The 22312-nt window shown below is 38.1% G+C and overlaps 1 protein-coding gene across 1 annotated transcript in view; it reads right to left on the bottom strand.

The window, feature by feature from the left end:
* DNAH5 (dynein axonemal heavy chain 5) overlaps positions 1-22312 on the bottom strand; it is a 314391-nt gene that overhangs the window by 272300 nt on the left and 19779 nt on the right. The window contains exons 5-9 of the mRNA XM_036745231.1: positions 16502-16665; positions 15131-15352; positions 5142-5279; positions 4072-4248; positions 1562-1675 (exon numbers count right to left, since the gene is read on the bottom strand). Of these exons, the coding sequence (XP_036601126.1) occupies positions 1562-1675; positions 4072-4248; positions 5142-5279; positions 15131-15352; positions 16502-16665 (815 nt within the window). The remainder of the gene's footprint in view (positions 1-1561; positions 1676-4071; positions 4249-5141; positions 5280-15130; positions 15353-16501; positions 16666-22312) is intronic.

The raw sequence follows: 22312 nt of genomic DNA, 5'->3' as shown, positions 1-22312 counted from the left end.
CTGAATGGGTGTTAGCCTCAGACAAACTAAGACCCATTAAAGACATTAGCTTAAAAAGGCAAAGGTCTCCCATTGTATCCAGGGTCATGTCAAGTCCTGATTTATATCTTGCCACTGGGCCCAGATGTTCCTGGAGGAGAAAGTGAGGCTAATGACTTTGCACCACCCTGCCTCACTTAAACTCAGTTCACTTGCAAGTAAAGACATCACCTTCCTAATGTCATTGTCCTCTTTGAGACAGGACAAACAACAACAATCAGCCCTAACCTCCCTAGGAAATTCTCCCTCCTTGAGTTTCCTGAAGAGATCACAGTTTTTCTCTCCACTTCAACTCCTGCACTCATCCTAGGGAACTTCAACATCCATGCTGATGTTCCCTCATATACCCTAACTTCCCCACTTCTCAATCAACTTAACTCTCATGACCTAATCCTACATTCTATCTCAGCTATACCCAAGGATGGTCATATCCTTGATCATTCAAACATCCACAGTTATTTCAATTCCAGTTTTGAGAAATCCAAACTCCCTTTATTCAGTCACAGTATTTTATCTTTCCAACTCTCCATTCACCTTATTCCTCCTTAAGCTACTACTCACTTTCCCTATGCCCTCCATTTTCTTTGTCCTATAATACCACCCTAAGACATAAGCCCTGCTCTGACTTCACTATCCTCTCTTCCTAATCTCAATGGCTTGACTAACCATTTCAGCTGTCCACTATCTACTATGAATTAATGGATAAATGCATTATTTTATTTGTTTATTTTTAAAATATTTATAGAGCACTTACCAAAAGCAAAACATTGCTAACTGGCAGGTAGTCCCTTATCTCAAGGAGTTCACATTCTAATAGGGAGAAACAATGTGTATCCTGACCTACTATTGATCATGTCTTACCAGCCCTGTATAATTCCCACAACATACAGCTGAAGGCACAGCACAAGAAACACATACCAATCTCTTCTTAATGACAAAGAGCCTGTGCTAGTGAAAAATATCATTAATTCTTCTCAAAGGAGTTAGGAAACATAAATATTACTATTCTCCATAAGCGTTCTATGGAGTAAGCACTTAGTAATAATCTTATGAGTGAATAAATAAATGAATAACATAGAATAGTAAATGGATTTTCTCCAGAACTATATAATATGGGATCTTAGAGAGTCACCTGGGGCCACTGAAAAGCCATGACCTTCCCAAGATTACTGTGCTACTGTGTGTCAGAGATAGAACCTGGACCCGGGGCTTTCTGATTCTGCTGCTGACCCTGTCTGTTATGCCAAACTGCATTCTAAAGATGCATTACTTAGTGTAAATTGTACTTTTAAAATGGAAACATTTACATATGGTATATATTTATGCTTTATATTCATTTAAAATACAATATCCCATAGCTAAATTCCTAGGCAGCGGGTTTTATTTGTTTGTTTTTCCCTAGAAGATGAAATTAATTTTTAAAGAACTGCCTATAAAACCTATGACCTGAAAATCTGTATTCATTTCAGCTAGTATAAGAAATCTCATCTGTTGAATAAGTGAGTAAAAATGCTTTACTTACAGGGTCACCATTGTATAAGGGGTCACAGCATTTTTCAAGTGTGTACAAAAATTTGACATTGTCCTTGGCTTCATTAGCTGCATCGGTAATATGAGAATCCAACTCCCGCCAAGTCTAAGCATAAGCCACCAAAAAAAAAATCATGAGTACATCAATAAAGAAATATCTAATATCACAGTTGCTGTGGAAATCATTTCATTGTAATTTCCTTGTATTAGCATGCCAGTTTGTTCTACTCTATTCAAGGACTAAACACAGAAGGGTGAAGAATTTTTCTGTAATGATAAGTAAACTAGACATTTGGACCATATTTTGAAAGGAAACTTTACTAAGCCTCTTTTTGTTAATCCATACCATTTGGCAATACACCATGATCTGCTCAGAAAAAAAAAAAATGATTGCACTATCAGTACACTATAGAACAAAAAGGAAATTAGTACTTTAACATTTTTGTCATAATATCATACCTACAACTCTTCAATCAGCCTAAAATTAAAATGTAGGGGCACAGAACTTCAACAATGAGTTATATCCTATCCCAAAACAAATAAGCTCCATTAGTTTCTCAGAATATATGGCTCTGATGTTCATTTTAATACTAATGGGAGTTTTATGCACAAATAGATAGGCAAATAGTTCCCTGTGAGTGCATCTGTGAGTGCAGCTGAGTTCCTAGTTTTGGTGATGCAGAATTGCTTACTTTTGCTTCATAGCCCTTCTGTTCTTGCTTGAACAGTTTGCACAATGACACTTTAATTCCAAGAAACATACTGTCAGAAGAACATAGCCATATAGTATGCATTGTGTTCTGCATCTCTTCATGATGCTATGCAGCAAATTCACCATATGTTTCTTTAAAAATCCTATTTCTTATTTCTTACTTTCTGAGTTAATTTGCGAAGCCCCAATTTTTATTGTGTTTACCCCTTACAATTGAAATTTTTTCACAAGTAGGAATATATTAACATGGAGTATTTTGTTGAGAATTACCTCCTTTCCTATGTATATGTATATACAATATATTATATCAAGCAATGATCTCTGGAAATTTCTCAACCTTCAAAGGCTAGAGAGAGAAATTGATCTCCCTATGTTTGCCTCATCATTACGGTGAAAACTAGGATGAGTGAAAAATAGACTTAGGTTCCCATATCTTCTAGCACATAAACTGATAAATGACTCTCAATGAATGAAAGTAAACTATCACAACTGTGAGTGCAGGTTACAAATATGGACTAAGTGGAGAAATAGCTCTGGGCCCCTTCAAACTCATCTTTCTGCCCATTCTGCTTTAACCCACCCCTCCACATCTTTCTCTCTTCCCTTGATGGTTCTTAGTGTTCTCTAGAAGCAAAGGAAGCTAATGCATCTAACCCTTACTAGGATGACCCTAAGAGTAGAATTGTTAGCACTCGCTCCATATTCTGTGCATATCCCATTGACAGCGTTTCCTCAGTATCAAGCAAAGTACATTTGACACGTAAACTGATACTTAATGAATGCTGCTGATAGACACTGAGGCCTATAGCAATAAATGGCATCAATATATCATAACATTAATTTGCATCCCATTATAAGTCACAATTTGTATTATACAGGGAGTATACATATGTTTGCTAGAATATATGTGTGTGTGTGTGTGTGTGTATATATATATATACACATATACACATTTTATATATACATATACACATTTATATATATATATATGTGTGTGTGTGTGTGTGTGTGTGTGTGTGTGTGTGTGTATGTATATATGTATATATATAATGCAAAGATTAATGACCCAGAATAACTAAAAACATGTAACACGTACACTGGGTCAGTAATTTCCACTTTATAATCTTTTCTACATGTCTAATATCTTGGTGTTCTTTTTATAATCCTTTTTTAAAACTAAATATCCTCATCTTACATGGGCTGTAAGTGTAGAGACTACTCACAAGGGAATCTTACTAATGATCTGCAGGGAGCTTTGACCCGCTCGGTTTCTGACCTAAACTGGTTCACCTTTCCTTGGGAAATTTGGTGCCCAGCCTGCCTCCCAAGGGCTCACTATATTGATGCCAAATTTTGTGAGGACACCTAATTAGCATAGAACCCCTGATCTCAAGAGATCTGCCAGTCTTAGCCTCACTGGTTGCAGGGATTACAGGTGTGTGCCACCATGCTCAGCTAGAATCCTAATTAATAGAACATGCAAAAGATTGACAGATAATTCCATTTGAAAAATTATCCATTTCTATTCTATAAACAGGCAGTTAGGTGGCACAGTAGATAAAATGCCAGGCCTGGAGTCAGGAAGATTCCTCTTCCTAAGTTCAAATCTGACCTCAGACACTTACTAGCTGTGTGACTCTGGGCAAGTCACTTAGCCCTGTTTGCCTCAATTTCCTCATCTATAAAAGGACCTAGAGAAGGAATCCCAAATGGGGTCACAAAGAGTTTGACACAACTGAAACTACTAAACAGGAATAAATTCTATAAATTAGAAAGAAGTAGCTGAGAACCTTCAAAAGTTTTGATTTTGCAGCAGCAAGCACTCCCAACACTGCTTTCACATCTGGGCCTTTCAACTGATCCAAAAGGTAGTTAAATTTGCAAAGCCGTTTCTTCCAGTAATCCAGTTCTGCTCGTGGCCCAAGGTCATCTGCCTCTGTGCGCAGCTGATTATTTTCAGCAAGAACCTTCAATTACATAACAAATATCTCAGATATAAAGTGGGGCAAAGTGATGAAGTTAAGAAAAAGAATGTATTTATCTTTTATACATATATACATACATACATACATACATACATACACATATATATGTATGTATGTATGTGTATATCTATAAAAGATAAATTTTTGATATTCTGTGAATGACAACCACGCACTAAAATGTCAGTATTATGATTATGAAGTAAATGAAACTTATCAAAAATTGTTTTAAACTATAAAGTTATTATAGCTGCCATCGGATGTTTTTAATAGCTCTATCATGAAAATACTCTATTTAAATATGCACTGGCTTCCAAACATTAGTCAAGAAAACATGTGGATAGTTAGGAATAAAATTTCCTTAGTGACTGCCAACATAACTTCAAATGGTTAACTTTCAGCTCTTTTATTCATTTTGACATTCATTACAAAATATAGCTTCTTTTAGGAATTTTCTAGCACCTCAATTTAAAAAAACTTTAAATCCAAGATTCCTACTGAGAAGATCCTCATAAAAAAAATAAAAAGTTTCTTGTTTTCTGTAGATATTATCTCTAGTAAATATTGACAAAATAAGGAGTAGTTTCTTGGTACTTCCAGAAAAATCTGCAGCTCTCTAGGCATATGCATAAATATAGGTATTTGTATTCATTTCTTTCAATGCCCTATTTTATGTTGTTAACTTAGTACTAAGGAAAAACAAATTGAATCTCTCCTCTTTTTATTATGTAAGAACTATTAGTGGTTGAAAAAATATATATTTTTAAAGAACTTGAGCTATTGTGTGATAGTGTGAATGACCTATTTAATATATGTTTTTGATATATATTGTTTTAGTAATACAGACTCTGGAAATGATCGCTGTATCTGAAAATTACCTGCTCTGTTTGTTTGATCCACACTTTCATGCAGCCTTCTATTTTTTCCAAGGTCTCACTGTTGTTAGCTGTACCTATGTAATCCACAGGGTCTTTCAAAGTTTTTAAGTCAAATATTTCACATTTTTGAAGGTTCACCTACACAAAAATTAAAGATAAGAGAAATGAAGTATGATCTCAAAGGAAGATTTTCTTCTTGAAAAGTAGAATGATATAGTAAAATAGAGATCCAACCTTTGGAGCCAGGGTTTGAGTCTCACTTCAGACACACTGCTGGCCATGTGACCATGTGCAAGTAAGTCACTTATCCTCTCAATGCTCTAGGCAATCTCAAAGGCCATGACACTGCAGAGAAGATCCTGGCTTGCATTGGTTGAGGGAATTTCCTATACCAATGAAGTCATAGCTCCACTCCCACTTTCCCCTTGTTTCCTCTAAGATTTTTGATGCATCTTGTGGTCCAGTATGAACCAAAAGTCAGATATCTTGCCAATAGTCCTAACATACCATTTTTATTGGAAAGGCAAAAAAAGAGTTGAGAAAAGGAAGCTGGGGTTGCAGGCACAGAGATCTCTCTTGAACTAACAGCCTCTCCTCAAGGTTGCAATGGAAACTAAGGCTATAGCCCACACTATGATATCAAATGAAAACAATTGAAATCAACTGAAAACTGTATGACTTTCACTTCAATGAGGGGAGAAACAGCTGCTATCTTAATGAAAAGGAAAAAAGGGCCATGGCTTCCAGGTTTTAAGGTAAAATTAAATTTCATGCAACATGTTTCGGTACTTTCAACACTATTTGCTTTGCTTCATTGTTAAAGATAGTCTCTCAGAACCTTCCCAAACACAATAGTCTTGAAGGTTCATTAGAAATGGATTATTAAAATTCAATTTTCAAAACTTAATCTATCTTTTTTGGCACTGAATGTTTCCCGGATTTATTTTCTGTTTTGTATTTATAATTGCTAACTATGGAGCAATTTAAAACCAGTCCTCCTTAAGAGGTCTAACAATACTGATCTATTCGTCAAGGTCTAAGAGTCAGCATGTGATAGGGGAGCATTGGCCATAGAGTCAGGAAGATCTGGGTCCCCATCCTGCCTCTAAGAACAGGGATACAGTTGATTTTGATTGTAATATTAAGTACAATGGAAAAAGCTCTGGCTCTGTATGTATGACCTTGGTTGAGTCATTTAATCTCTTAGGGTCTCAGCTTGCTCTTCATTAAAATAAATTGCTTTAACTAAATGGCCTCTGAGGTTACTTTCAGCTCTAAATTTATTATCCTATGAAACTGGCTGAGTACCCTTGGGCAAGTTACTTAATCTTTCAATTCCATAGGCAAATCTCTAAGACTATGAACTTTAGAACAGAGGCTGACCTGGATTAGTAGAAAGAGTAATTTAAAAAAAAAGCCAAGATCCACTGTCATTTTACAGTAAGAATCTCTAAGAGGCTTAACACCTAATATTTAAATAACTGCAATATAACTGTTACCTCTTTTTTTGGTTCTTTTTAATTTGTTAATGCAATCTCAGCTTGCTAAAACCGTCGATTAAATCAGGTTATTGAAAAAACATTAAGGATGAAACAACAAAAAATAAGACAAAAGGGAAAATGGAAAAAATCAATCACGATTATTGACAGATAACTTACTCTATCTTTCAAGACGAGATACTTTAGAAAAGACTTTAACAGCTTATAATATACATAGACAAAAGGCAAAAAAGTAAAATTATAGGTAGATAGACAGATAAAATAAGTAAAGATGAGGAAAACAGCTGGAGCAGAGCAAACCCACAGAGTTGGTCTCTGCTGGAGATCAGACAATTTTGAGGGGACTGAGGGATGGATTCTTTAGAAATCTTTTCCATATCTACAAAATGTTCAAGAAAATAATCTATATAGATTTCAAAGGCATTACTGACAAAGGGATAAGAAGGAACAGGTCTCTCAAAAAAAGGATATTCTACAGCAGACCACATTTTTACAGTGTTACAATTGACCAAAAGGTTCATAGAACTCAAGATTCTACTGTTCTTATTGTTTATTGACATTTAAAAAGAAAGATATCCCCTTAAAAGCCAGCAAGATATCATCCATACTTATGTTAAAATCAAACAGGATTCTTAGAAGGATATAACAACAGAAACAATTTTATTCAATGAATCTGACTAAAAATATCAAGAGAGGATTAAGACAGCATGATGTATGTAAGCCAAAGAAACTTGTCATTGTCATGAATCGTATCCTGTACACAATCCGAATTGATATCCTTTAATGAGTCCCTTCAGATGCCCTGATTTGTAGATGAAAATCTTCTGATTGTATCATGCCTCAGAACATTTCAAAGTCTCATAAAAACTCAAAATTGATTCATAATCACTCAAAAGAATTCCATCTTGGGACAGCCAGGTGGCACAGTGAGTAGAGCACCGGCCCTGGAGTCAGGAGGACCTGAGTTCAAATTTGGACTCAGACACTTGACACACTTACTAGCTGTGTGACCTTGGGCAAGTCACTTAACTCCAATTGCCCTGCCTTCTCCCCTCCAAAAAAATTCCATCTTAACACATGGAATAAAAATAACAACTGGATGGAAAATAATCATTTGTCCAGATGATGTAGACTTGGATAGACAACCTAAAGAGATGAGTGATTGGTACATAAATCTTGTAGATAGACGAGTTAGGCCCAGAACTGAATAGGTGAAAAACAATAACAATGGCCCTAAAACACATTAAAGCTTAAATGATGTTCAGTGTATTCTGTTTAAGGAAGAAAGGAAGAGTATAATGAATTTTAGAAAGATTATTATCCAAAATGGTTAATCTACTTAAAAGTGGTTTGGGAGGTTTGGGGGTTTTGGAGTTTATTGTGTTTTGTTTTGTTTGCATTTAAGGGAGTAAACTCCAAGACAATAACTTTGTGGAACCTAAGAAAGGCCAATTGAGCAAATCAAGATGGGGATGTGGCTGAGTTGCATAAAACAAACTTTCATGACATGAGTGCCTTCTCCTCCCCTTCATAGTGTGCCCTCCCTGACTCCTAAGCTTTAAACTAGAGCCAGAAACCCTTTATTCATCTTCTGCTGAGGATTTTGTTAACTGTGGATTTGGTTACATAGTTTTATTGGCAACCACATTATATTTATTCTTTCAAAGATTTGAACCACTCCTTCCTCCCCCATCGGTATTCTTTTCCTCTGCCCCAGTTAATTGGCCCCTACTGGAGGCAAATGATGAGGACAGGGGTGGCTATGCAACTCTGGCAACAGAGATTTGATAGTATTGTCTCACTTCAAACCACAACCACCTACTCACCGCACCCCACTTGAGCTAGGAGTAATAACAGTTAGAGAGGGCCTCCTAGGGACTGACTCCTCTCTGAGAGGATGTGAATCATTGCGAACAAGTCTACCCCATCCTTACTCCAGGAAGGACCCTAGATTCTTGGAGGCAGGGGATCAGAGGAGGCCATTAGCTTTATGGCTGAATGGAAACTGTTTGTGGACCTCTGCCTTCAGGAATTCCCCACATTAGGAGCCAAGGCAGCCTTTGCTACAGCCTACCTTGTAGGAGCAACTGTGGTTGAGACACTTCCACTTCATTAGAAACAGTTTTTTTACTAGTCAGTGTGGCTTCTGCCTAGAGCTCAAGAAGAATCCTGAGGTTGTTCTTCAATCCCAAATTATTAACTACTGATTCATCAACTCAGATAGGGAAAGAGGTCAGGTATCATTTCATTCCAGACACAGTACCAGGACTTGTCATATAATGCCCCTGCCTGCTAGGATATATTTTCAGAAGGCCTGGTCGTATCTATCTATGATGAACTGACCTGGGTAAAGATGACCTTCAAACTGCCATTGTTCAGCAATATGTCCATATCTAATCCTGCTTTAAATCAAGCCCAAGGATATACCACCGCCTTGAGTTTTCTCCTAGCACACCTACTCAATTCACGATAAGAATAAGCCTGTGTAACGCAGGAGGTAAGCACTTAGGGCCTATAAGGCAAAATTATAGGCCCACTGAGACACCTCCATCAATATAAGGCCGAATGAAGCAGCAGGGTGGAGTAGATAGCCATTTTTTAAGTCAGAAAGGCCTGGTTTCAAGTCCCAATTCTTACATATAGTGGTGGCATGACTTTGGGCAAGTCACATAACCTCTTACTGCCCCCAGAAAACTCACTAAAACCCCAAGTTACAGCACAAGTACCAATCCACAGTGGTAGGGAAGGAGTCTCCTCACAGGGAGTTCCCTATATTGATGAAATCAGAGATCAAGACAAACACACACACATATGCATACATACATACATGCATACATGCATGTATATGTATCTATATAGACCCACTAAACATACAGAGAAAGAGAGGTGTGTGTGTGCATGTGTATGTGTAGTAGAGATCATGTTGGCACCCACCCCTCCTTTACCTAGATCAAAGAATCCCTATAGTCCTCCCTATAGCTCACAGGACAGTGAAACTATATCTCTAGAGACAGAAAACCTATTTTCCCATTTGACTGTGAACTCCTTAAGACCAGGGATATGTTGGTTTTTTTTTTCTTTCCTTTATGTCTCCAGAGCTTAGCAGAGAGCCTGGAATGCAGTATTTGCTTAATTATTTGCTTGTTAACTTGATAAGTTTAAATTCTTCCTCTGACACTAACTTCAATGGGTCTGATCTCTTCTTCTGTAAAATGAGAGGAATTGGACAAGATGGCCTCTCAGATCCTGTACCGCTCTTCACTAAGTGTCCTATGACTCTCAGAATCCAAGTCTCCAGATCAATATCTGCTTTGGTAGACTTTGAGAGGGGGATGGGAGGTGCTCTGTAAACTGCTTATATTCAGTTCTTATAAAGAGAAAGTTTGTGCTTATTGGTAATAATCTAAACAATCACAGGGTTTTCTGTCCTCTTTGGTCCAAATTCAATAGATCAAATCCCTATGAGCCAAAGTAGGTGGGCATTGAGAAGGACTACCCTTTAATTCATACAATCTGTGCTTCCCCCTTTCACAGTGATGCTGGGGATTGGTTGGTAGAATATAAAACTGTTCTGCGAGCCTAGGATGAGGCCACACTAGCCCCTAACAAGTGTCAGAAACATTTACTCTATCAGAAATTCTGCTTCACTGATGATGCCCTTTTCTCAGCATCAGGCCTCTGGAGACCTTTTTAGTATTGTAGAGGCAAAGAAGTTACCCCACATAAGCTGAACCAGTGTGTAATTACTGCAGGCTCAGAAGAACCAATTCTAATTGGTTAGATGCACTTGTTGGTTGGGTTAGGGACTATAGTTCTGCAAAAGCTTATGGAAAAGAACCAGAAAAGGTCAATACATCCCTTCTACATCACCCTTGCTAGACCCAATACTACTTAAACCACACAAAAAACTGAAGGCTTTTGACTGTAGAGTCCTAAAAATAATTATCATCTGGGACCAATAAAAACTACCATTGAAAGCTTGATTTGCTACGTAAGCTGACAGGGGCAGTTATATTCACTGAATTAGATCTGTGAGGGGGATACACTCTGTTCCAAGAGGGGAAATTGAAGAACAGAAGATACCTTCCAGGGCCACTATGGCCTGTATAAATATTGGGTTGTGTCCTTCACTTTACACAGTAACTCTTACAGTTTTCCCAAGGTTAATGAACTCAGGACTCATCTAGTTGATGGTGGTCTATCTTGATGTTAAACATCGTGATCACATATTTCTCCCTGCTTCCCCCAAAAATGGACCCAACCTAAAGTAAAGTGCCTACACCAGCTCCTCTGCAAGTTTGAAGAAGGGCTTATTGAAGAGGAAATGGAAGGTATGTGGTACATATAAAACTTATGGTGAATTCACATGAATTCACAGAAGGTAGAAGCCTCATACTGATAAAAAAAAAAACCTACAGCAGTTTGTGGAACTATGGAGTATTACCACTACTTTATCTCACCAAAGTCCCATAGTCTCTTACTACATGAGTCCCCAAACATCTATGAAAAGCACCCTCAAAACAGCAGGGAAAAGGTCAGAAGGTTTTGGCAAGGAAGTCCTTTGGTGTGTGCTATGCCTTGAAACTTCTAGCACCTTGAAATATAGATCACCACATGAGATTCTATCTCCCTAGAATAATTGAGGAAAACACAAACACAGACACAGAGATTAAGTCACCAAGGTAACTAGCCTCCCTAGAGCTACACTGCTCTGCCCCACAGATCTCACCTGACTCTCAAACTCTCCCTCCCTCAGCTCTAGAGTATAAGCACATAATAAGGAAAAATTTATAAACATGAGTGAGGAAGATTGATGCCATTGTTAGGGTTATTGGAAATAACTACTGCATTTCTGACCCACAGAGCAACTACCCAAGCTTCTGGGTATAGGTAACAAACGCCTGGATTGCACTGTCAGCAATCCATCCCACCACACCCCTGACAAACTGCTAGGAAACCCTAAGTGTTCCCAACAGTCACCAGAAAAAAGCAAATTCAACAATGGCTTATACTTTCTCTCACCAAGAAGGGCCTGCTGGTCCCTCAAGAGTTCCATATATCAATTTATTATCATTCCATATTTAAAGTTCTCCACATTCTTTTCATGGGCAGTTAGGTCACACAATAGATAGAGTATCAGCCCTAGAATCAGGAAGACTCCTCTTCCTGAGTTCAAATCTGGCCTCAGACATTTACTAGCCATGTGACCCTGGGCAAGTCACTTTACCCTGTTTGCCTCCGTTTCCTTATCTAAAAAAATGACCTGGAAATAGCAAACCACTCCAGTATTTTTGCCAAGAACACCCCAAATGGAGTCACGATGAGTCAGACACAACTGAAAAATGCCTAAACAACAATAAAAACAGTCTCTTCAACTTTCCATTATTGCAAGGATATGGGGCAGGGGCTCCCCTGCTGCTTTTTTTTTTCCTGCTTAGCATCCACCAGAATGACAGCAGTTGTGGGATCAGAGTATAACATGTACAGTGAAAGGACAGGTATCTACTAGGGTGGTTGGGTAGCAAAACCATGTCATTTCTTTAATATTGCCAAAAGCCTAATCACGTTTCACAGAAGTGAGGTGGTGGGCCCAAACTCTCTAAATTGTTTTTGTCTCTGTGTATTTTAATGTATTTCAGTGGTGACAGAGATGTGCTGTCAAAAGAGCAAAAATATTAGGGGGAAAAGGAACAGCACCCATTCAGAACCAGAGAGGGCTCTTATGTCCTCCAGTATTGCCTGTAGTCAAAAGCTGATACTCTAGCTATCAATTATTGGTGCCCTCTGCACCTGTTGGTGTTTGCATGCTTAAAATGCTGTGATTTTTAAAACAATAAAAACAAAGAAATAAATTTATGAAACTTAAAGAAGGGAAGGAAGGAAGAAAGGAAGGAAGGAAGGAAGGAAGGAAGGAAGGAAGGAAGGAAAGGAGGGAGGAAGGAAGGAAGGAAGAAAGGAAGGAAGGAAGGAAGGAAGGAAGGAAAGAAGGAAGGAAGAAAGAAAAACAGACCCTGTTTTGATCAAGGGCTCCTGACCTGGGATGCACAGGCCTAGCTAAAAGGGTCCATGAACTTGGATGGTACGAAAACAGCTATGACTTTATTTCAGTATAATTGGTTTCCTTTGTAATCTTATATATATATATATTATTTCATGACTTTAAATACCTCATTTTAAGAAGGATCCATGGGCTTCACCATGGGCGCGCGCACACACACACACACACACACACACACACACACACACAAAAAGGTTAAGAACCCCTGATCTAAGCAGACATGAAATGGATCCGGAATCACCTTAAAGACACACCATTTTCATGTAGACATATTCCAGAATACTAGAGTACAACATAGTTTTTTGGCACATAATAGGTGCCTAGAAAGACTCATGTTTATTATATGACTGACTAAGAACATATTAGAACCAGTGATCAGTTACACAAACTCAAATCCTATGGAGACATTCTTGGGGGAAGTATGGTATTCAGAACCAGTGAAGCTGAGCTGAGCTTCATTGTGAGCAGGCCATTACCATAAAAGAACAACCTCTTGTATAAAGAAGTTGAATGAAACAAATGATCATCTCACTAATGCCTACTGCTCCTCCTCATCATATGCTCTCCTGGACTTCATGATGACTTTCCCAACTACAGACTGTTGTTTACAAACTTATTTTTCCTCTTTCTCCTAATCCTATGGATTATTTATGCTGTTTGACACAACTTTGACCAAGTCTTCTTTCTCCCAGAGCACTCTTTTCCTCAGGCCAAGTTAAACAATTGTAATGGTGATCAGGGCAGGCCTTTTGGCTCTTCTCTTAAGTGCCTTTAATGATTTTGTCCTTTGTTTGAATGGGGCTGGTAAAGTGGGATCCTGTCTTAGAATGTTTCTCAGCACTAAGACAATCGGGAGTCATTGACTTGTACATGATGTGATACTGGGGATGGGGAACTTTCACACACCCAATCTGGGTGAGGTCAGGGCCCTCAGGGCTCTGAACAGGATATAATTGAGGGGAGCTTGGTGTTTGAGTTTTGGGGCTCACTCATGGAAGGAGTGTTGAGACTCTGGGCAAGCCGTTTGACTGCCCCCATCCCGGCTTTGCTAACCCAGACTCTGGTTCTTTGGTAACTATGAATTGTGATTTGAATCAGACCAGGTCTGTCTGTTGATGTTTGTAATTTCTGTTTGTACTTACCTTGAAGTTCAGGGGGCTGATCTTTTCCCCCAGAACTAAGTGAACGATATATTTACATTTGATTAAACTGAGATTGCTAACCCCTTAAAGTTACTTTCCTTAGTAAAGCAGATCAAAGAACCTGTGTTAGCAGTTCTTTGGTATGCTGGTGTTATTAGTCTTACACAGCCACAGTAGCTGCTGGCAGATTGTTGCTACAATGATGTTCCCCTCTCATGTCCACACCCACAACATTGGCGTGTGTCAGCCCAGCCCCACCCAAATGTGTATTCAACAATATTTAACAAAACTCAGTTGCTCAGAATAATTCATTCCACAAAGCTTCCATATAGCTGTTTTTACTGAATATAGTGGCCTTAATGTTTGAACTTCATTTTCAGAGGACCAATGACATCATGAGGTAATGTCTTAATTTGTGTGTAAATTAGATTTAAGTGAGGCTGAATTGCACAAAGTCATGAGCCTAACTCTTTCTTCCAGAGTCATCAAAGTCCAGTGGCAATGCAAAAGTTAAGACCAATGGCAGTGGCCCAGGATGCAGTGGAAGACCTTGGCATCTTCGATGTCTGACCAAGCTCTAAGCAGTCCACAGTGCCTAATTCAGCTGCCTTCTTGGCTATGGAACAAATTGTTCTCATTCACTCACCTCGATGGGTGTGAGGGCTTATTGAGCCCTTTTCAGGGCTGTTTAGCCACCTTTGGTGTCCACCTTTCACCCAGCTCTCACCTGGGACAAGCTAAACCAGGCTGAGGCTAACCAACAGGCCTCAAACCCGTTGGTGAGTTAGGGGGATATCTATCCCAAGCATGTAAAGAACTCCCTCTACCACTGAATATGGTAATGTGGGTGTGTGGGGAGGGGGTAGGAATGGCAGGGAGGGGGAGACGGGGAGAGGGGAAGAGGTGGGGGGGGGGGAGAGAGAGAGAGAGTTAATTGCATGAATAATGAGATATGGACTAAAGAAAGTCATTTATGCCAACAGTTTTGAGTTGTACACATGAAATTTTCTCTAATTCAGTCATGTTGGACTAGGTATCACTGTCTAACAATTGCTGGACATGTGAAACCTTAATTATTCCACAGAAGATTTACCTCTAGTCTTTATCCAATGGGCTGAAAAAAGTTCCTTGAAAGATTCTTAGTAAGTTTTCTCCACAACTAAATGATACTGGAATTAAGGATGATTCATACAACTCAAATAGAATATAATGTATTTGCAATTTTTTCACTGGGTTAGCAATTGTTTTAGTTTTTTTTTTTTTTTTAAGGAACTTGTTATACATTCTTACCTTCTCTTTCAAGCTCTCCTGAGCACTAGACAAGACACTCACGAAGCCCTCTAGAGAATTCAGAAAGTCCTTCCGAATGTCAGATGCTTTTTGGAGACCATCTAGTTCACCCCAGCCACTGTTCATTGCCTTGATTGCTGGAATGAAGACTTCTGACAACAAACGTTCCACACTTTTTAGAAGACCCCCATTGGTAGCATCTAACATATTGAAACAAACTTCCTGAGGGGAGAAATAGTTCTTTTAGACTAAAATATAGTCTAGCCTTTGAATATAAAACAATTTTTAAATCATCTGAATGATTTTTTTTTTCTGAAGGCATATTCCATTTAAATTGTCAGTCATTAACTCATGGTAGAATGGGGATTATCTTAATTTCTCAAAGTCTATATGTTAATGGAATTTTTAAAATCAATAAATTCATTAACTTGGAACTTTAAATAAGTATCTGGCCATTTACGGTATGTTTGTCAGCCAAGGAATGTCACATGAGTTTAAAGACTGTCAATATGCAAAAGTTCACCTTGAAATAATTGTTTTGGTCACAGCAATTCATTATCACTGACATAGGATTACAGATTTTGAACTAGAAGGGACATAAAATGTCATTGAACCCAACCCCTTTATTTTATAGATAAGAAAACTAAGACCAGAGCAGTTAAATGATGCACTCATGGTCACATATGAGTAGTGATGCCTTCATGAAGACCATCCAAGTCTACAAAGTCTAAAAATGCTGCTAAAAAGCCTAATACAACTAAGGCACACAGGTTTTGTGAAAGTCATAATACACACTAATGAAAGTAATAATACACACTAATGAAAATAATGTAATAACCATACTAATGAAATAATGGATCTTTTAAAGTCACTTCCACACCTGAAATACTAGAAACCTTCCTCATTTTCTCTTGATTTTGAGTGGATACCAACTGAATGTGTGGGATTTCCATCACTTTCACTTTCACTTATACAACTGGCCCTAAACATATTTCTTTCTTGTTATAATAGATAATGAAAAATTCATACCTAACAGAAGAACTGTAATATACATGTACATCTATCTTGCTATAGCCCTAAACATATTTCTTTCTTGTTATAATAGATAATGAAAAATTCATACCTAACAGAAGAACTGTAATATACATGTACATCTATCTTGCTGTTGTTAAGACAAAATATAACATTCCATAAATAACTTTTTATCCCAATGTAACTTTGATCCCACTAACTCCTCCCCCACTACCCACTTCTTTAAAAATTGTTCCTGTCTCAGTTTTGCCAAGACACCTCAACTACAAAATATATTTTAAATGACTTTAAAATATGATCTAAGTAATGAACTCAGTAAATAATGGATCTTGACTCTACCTGGTGGATGTTCTCAGGAGTGATGGCTTTGGAAGGGGCAGATCTGATGAAGAATACACATAAACCAGTGAGAGCAACATCTTTACCTTCAGTCACAAACACCTTAGGTTTCTTAACTCTTCCAGTAAAAAGATTTGACCCTCCTCCTGGAGTACCAACTTGTCCTACAAGTGCAGAAATTCAATTCAATCAATAAAATGGTAATTTTTCTTCATATAAATTTGACATTGTATCATTAAGGCAAGATTCACAATATTGATGTTGGCCATGAATATGCCTCTATAGTTCAGAATCACAAAATATAAGAGACTCTCTATATAGAAGGCAGAAGAAGTAAAACATTTATTCAGACACCAGAGGATCAAGTTCCAAAACCAATAACTCCAATTCGACATAGCAACAACTGTATCCCAAAACCAGTAAGTCCACTTCAATATAACAGCAAGGAAATTAAAATACAATATAGCAACAAGGAACCAAGCCATCCTGTAACCTTCCCCTCTGCTGGGACCTTCCTGTAAACACTCACTCATGATTCCTGACTGTCTGCTTGCCTATGTCCTCTGCTGTCCTCTGTTCCTGTAGTCCTGAGAGCTTGCAGTTCTGAGAGCCCTTGCAGTTCTCTCTCTCTCCATCTAGGCATCTCTTCCAGTTCTCCATCTCTCTCACCATTCTCTTTTCTTCACAGCTCTCTCCTCCAAGTCCTCTCCTCCTCCTCCTCTTCTTCCTCTTCTTCCTCTTCCTCCTCCTCCTCCTCCTCCTCCTCCTTCTCCTCCTCCTCCTCCTCCTACTCTTTCTTCTCCTTGCAGCTCTCTAATCTTAGCTTAAGGGATACCTTCAGAGTATATATACCCTGAATGGGGACTAACGGCTTCACAGCTACTTAGCCTGGGGCTTAGCACCTACTTAGCAAAAGAGTGTGGGCCTGCCTACAAACAAGCCTCCCCTAATCAAGCTTCCCTTAACTAGCTCCAACTGGGGCCTATTAAATCAGCAGGTAAGATCTTTAATCACATTAACGCCACAGACATATATACGAAGTTTGATATTTCTTAGCACAAAAGTTCCTAATTTTTTATGTCATGGACCCCTTCAGGGAATCTGATGAAAACTATGGACTCCTCAGAATAACTCTTAGATAAATAAAGCAAAATACATAGAAAAGAAAATAAGGTTTCCTTTCCAATATAACTTGTTACAAAGGAAACCAGTTATGTCAAAATAGGTTTTTTTAATTGTGGGTTGGTAATATATGTGTTTTAGTAATGTTAAATAAAATATATTTAAAATATAAGCAAGTTCAAGTTACTTTTTTAAAGATATATCAGTGAGAAGGTGATTGTTTCTTAGCTCAGATCAGAACATTAAACTGTGATGTAGTCTTTTACAAGGTAACATACATGACATGTTGGACATCAACCAATTTTCAATGGTAATGTGAGATAAAAATATCTGTGATTTCTATTGGTGGCAGTCACAGATACCATAATACTACTATGGTTTGTTTCCTCTACAATTTAAGGAAATTCAAAATTTCAGTTAGATATTGGTAAAAATAAAGATGTCATTTGTTTCCCATCCAAGTCAAAAGGCTTCCAGCGATTCAGAAAGAAGTCCAAGAACCTCATATTAAGAACTTCTATCCTAGAAGGAGCTTACAGGTAGAAAAATATGGTAACATATGTGCAGTCTGTATTGTAGAGCAGGATCCTATGTAGTAGATGCTGTGCAGATTAAGTTAACTGCCCCCATACCCAACTGTATTGACCTGAAACCAGCTGTCGGTCACTGGGAAGAAGGATCTACCTGGTGCATTAGGCAGAGATTTCTTAGACCCCACAGAACTTGGGTGTGGTCTGCTTATACCAGAAGTCACTGAGCAAGTCTTGAAAGGAAAAACCTGAGGGAAGTTATGTTTACTTGTACCTATGCTTAATAATAAAGTTTGTTTACTTGAACCATGGCTCTGAGTAACCAGTGGTCAGGTAAAGGAAACTCCCTCCTGAGAACTTAAGCTTACAGATCACACTGAAAGTACTTGTCATTAGTTTGCAATATCATGAATATGATGATACTAAAGAATATCTTCAATTATAATACTTTAATTCCTATACATTTCAGGACATATCTTCACCTCTACTAAAATCCAACTTTGTTATTCATTGTGGCATAGAAGTGAGCCTGAGTTACCAAAAGGCTATAGCAACTAAGGGGGATCTCTGATAGGTCCTACCAAGCTGAAAAAGGCTTCAAGGATGGCTTCCATGGTTGATATCACATGAAAAAGGAAGAAAGGAAGGACTGGATTTAGTGGGTGGGATATAGTGACCAAGTCCAGTACTCTGTATCTGTCATATAAGGATTGGACTTCATCATCTCTAAGGTCTCTTCCAACTCCAAAATTCTTCAAGTTTATGAGCTTCCCATAATAAGAAGCCAAAATGTACTTCTCAGCAGCCTCCAGAATATCCAGACATTTGGCCCTTAAGAAAAAGACAAATACCCTGACCATAAAATTTAATGTCAATAAAGAGCTCCTTTCAAATGTTACTGACAATTATTCTTAGCTCTCAGCTTGAAATTCAAGCCTAAATGAAGTGATAGAAGATATTAAGAACAAAGAATTGTGAAGTCAAATTGAGATAAGGTGAGAAAACAACTTTCCAATTTTATATTTTCCTCAATTCAAATCTGTCTGCACACACTTACTAGCTGTGTGATCCTGGTCAAATCACTTAATCCTTTTCCCCTCAGTTTCCTCATCTATAAAATTAGCTGGAGAAAGAAATGGCAAACCACTCCAGCATCTCTGCCAAGAAAACCCTAAATGAGGTCATAAAGAGTCAGACACGACTGAAAACAACTGAACAAAAATCAAGTTAACACAGAAAAATGCACAAATGCCTTTTTAAAAGTAACATTTATTTGTAAGAAAATCATTCCTGTATAGGTGAAAAGATGAATGTTAAGCACAGAGTTGCAAAAATGAAATATTTTTCTTTCCAACATCCTCAGAGTTGAAGATCTAATGGATTAATTAATAGCAGGGTGCAACATATAACTAAGGAGGGAGTTTGAAAAATAGAACAGAAATATATGACAAGAAGAAAAGATAAAATAGTTGTGTGTGAAAGGTAAGGGATGACAAATGGCAGACAGTCCAAGTATTTCAAACTGGTAAAACATAATTCTTGGCTCTTCTGGACTTCTTATATTGTTTGTAGAGAGCCAGCCTTTAAAACAAGAACACTTAGGTTCCAGATCCATTTCTGACATTCCCTGGCTATAACAAATCCTGATATTAAAGATCCTGGAATCTTGGCAATGTCAGGAGAAAATGGGGATGGCCTTTCTTGTACATGGGTTTTGAGGTAGACCCCCTGTGGCAAATTTATGAGAAGATATGAACACACAGGATATTCAGGCACAAATAAGTGTGGGATAGATCTACACCTTTGGACAGAACATCCAAACCTTTGAGGTAATGGGGCCATTGGAGTATTTGAGTAAGATTAAACTATCACAAGTTGCAGTATCTTTAATGTCTTTTTTTTTCTTACCTGAATCTTATAAGTAATTAGGATGTCCACTTTCCCCTTTATTTTTCCAATGACCAGAAAAGTGGCATTTCTACATAGTTGAGGATGATTTTAATTGATTTACTTTGAGGTAACACAGATAGCTATCCTGGAAAGTATGACTTGTTACATTTTATTGTATTAACCAGAATTTTCTTTCCTATATTCATATACCTATCTATTGAGTCTGAAGGATCCTACTATGAAAGACTTTCAAAGGTAGATAGCAAAGCATTTTTTTTCTTGATCTGAGATTTCATTTGTGGAATGAATTATTGGGGGCGGGGGGGACCTTCCTTCCAATGCTGATCAGCAACTACTGTCAACCTCTAGTCTTAGAGCATAGCCCTGGACATGGAGAGGTTAAGTGACTTGTGTTGTGTCACATAGCAGTGGCATCAAAAGTGGTACTGAAACCCAGGCCTTATTGATTGTGAGGTTGGCCTTTTCTATTCACTATGTCAAGGTCCAGACCAACAAAGTATAAAGTTTTCCCAACTTCCAACAAAAATGTGAACTTTCATGATTAGAGGCCCTTGAGTTTTAATTAAGAATCTATGAGGGAATTATTTCAGGAACTTTTTAATATATGTAAATTTCACCATGAATACATATGCCCTTGTGGCCTTAAGATTTGATCACTATTATGGTACTTGGAGATAACTGCATAGGGAATTTAATCACAATCTAATATAACAGCACTCTGACATCAGAAACATTCATCTCTCTTGGAAACGAAACTCAAGGAGTTGATGTGTTTAACACAAAAGTATCTTAAGGGGGTGGAGCCAAAATGACTGTATAGGCCTGGACCCAACTGAACTCTCCCAACATTCTCCTCCAAACAAATTTAAAATAATGCCTCAAATTAAATTTTGGAGCAGCAGAGCCAACAAAAGATCAGATGGAGATATTTAAACAGCTTAAGACAACTTAGGAGGTCCATAGGAGAATTCTTTAACACTTAGGTGGGCATAGGCCCAAAGTGTAGCAGGAGCACCAGCCATCGGCCTTGGAGGCAGCAGTAGCAGTTCCTGTAGCTCTCAGACCAGAGACAGTTAGGGGATCAGACAAATGGTCAGAAAGAGATTAAAGGGGACCCTTTGCTGATATTGGGGACAACTGGTGCTGATTAGCAATTGTTCCAGAGTGGAAAGGAGCTCTCAGAATCAGTCAAAAGGGAGCAAGGACCCTAGTCATAGTTCCAGGATCAAGAGGAGTGCTAATACTTGCAGCCACAGGAGAGCATGGGATCTGGTCACCATTGCAAGGCTGAAAAGAGAGTTAGAACTTGTGACAGAAGGGCTGAAACAGGGCTCTTCCTAGGTAAAGACCAGAAAATAGACCAGGAGAGCAGTGACTGCACCTCTCCCAAAATAACAGCACCATAGAAGCACTGAAAACCTGAAGACCCCAAGAATTAGCTCAGAAAACATCAGCACAAAAAAATTCTGAAGTTTGGGACAGTACTTCCCCATGCCCAGGTGAGTAGAGTCCATCTTTAACATAAAGTTCAAACTCAAGCAATAGGCTGGAAAGGGGCAGCTAGGTGATGCAGTGAGTAGAGCACCAGCCCTGGAGTCAGGAGGACCTGAGTTCAAATCCTACCTCAGACACTTACACACTTACTAGCTGTGTGACCTTGTGCAAGTCACTTAATCTCAATTGCCCTGCCTTACCCTCTCCAAAAAAAGAAATAGGCTTTAAAAATCAGCAAACAACAACAATAACAAAAGATTTGACCATAAAAAGCTACTATAGTGGCAGAGAAGACCCTGACAAAAACTTAGAAGACACTAACATGAAAACAGCTACAAGAAAAGCCTCAAAGAAAAATTCTAGTTGAACCCAAAGTCAGCAAGAATTCCTGGAAGAGTGAAAGAAAGAGATAAGAGTGATAGAGGAAAAATTGGGGAAAGAAATGAGAACAATGCAAAAAAATTATGAAAAGAGAATTAATAGCTTGGTAAAAGAGGCACAAAATAATACTGAAAAAACAACACGTTAAAAAAACAGAATTGGCCTAGTGGTAAAAGAGGCACAAAACTTTACTGAAGAAAAGAGCTCCTTAAAAAGCAAAATTGGCCAAATGGAAAAAAGAGGTAAAAAACTCACTAAAGAAAATAATTCCTTAAAAATTGGAATTGGGCAGGTAGAAGCTAATGATTCCATGAGACATCAAAAAACAACAAAACAGAGTCTGAAGGATGAAAAATAGAACAAAATGTGAAAT

This window comes from Trichosurus vulpecula, chromosome 1 (genome assembly GCF_011100635.1).
Source record: "Trichosurus vulpecula isolate mTriVul1 chromosome 1, mTriVul1.pri, whole genome shotgun sequence".
In the NCBI taxonomy this organism is placed as follows: domain Eukaryota; kingdom Metazoa; phylum Chordata; class Mammalia; order Diprotodontia; family Phalangeridae; genus Trichosurus; species Trichosurus vulpecula.
Note: the sequence above shows the minus strand (reverse complement) of the source record. Positions and strands in the feature narration are given on the sequence as shown.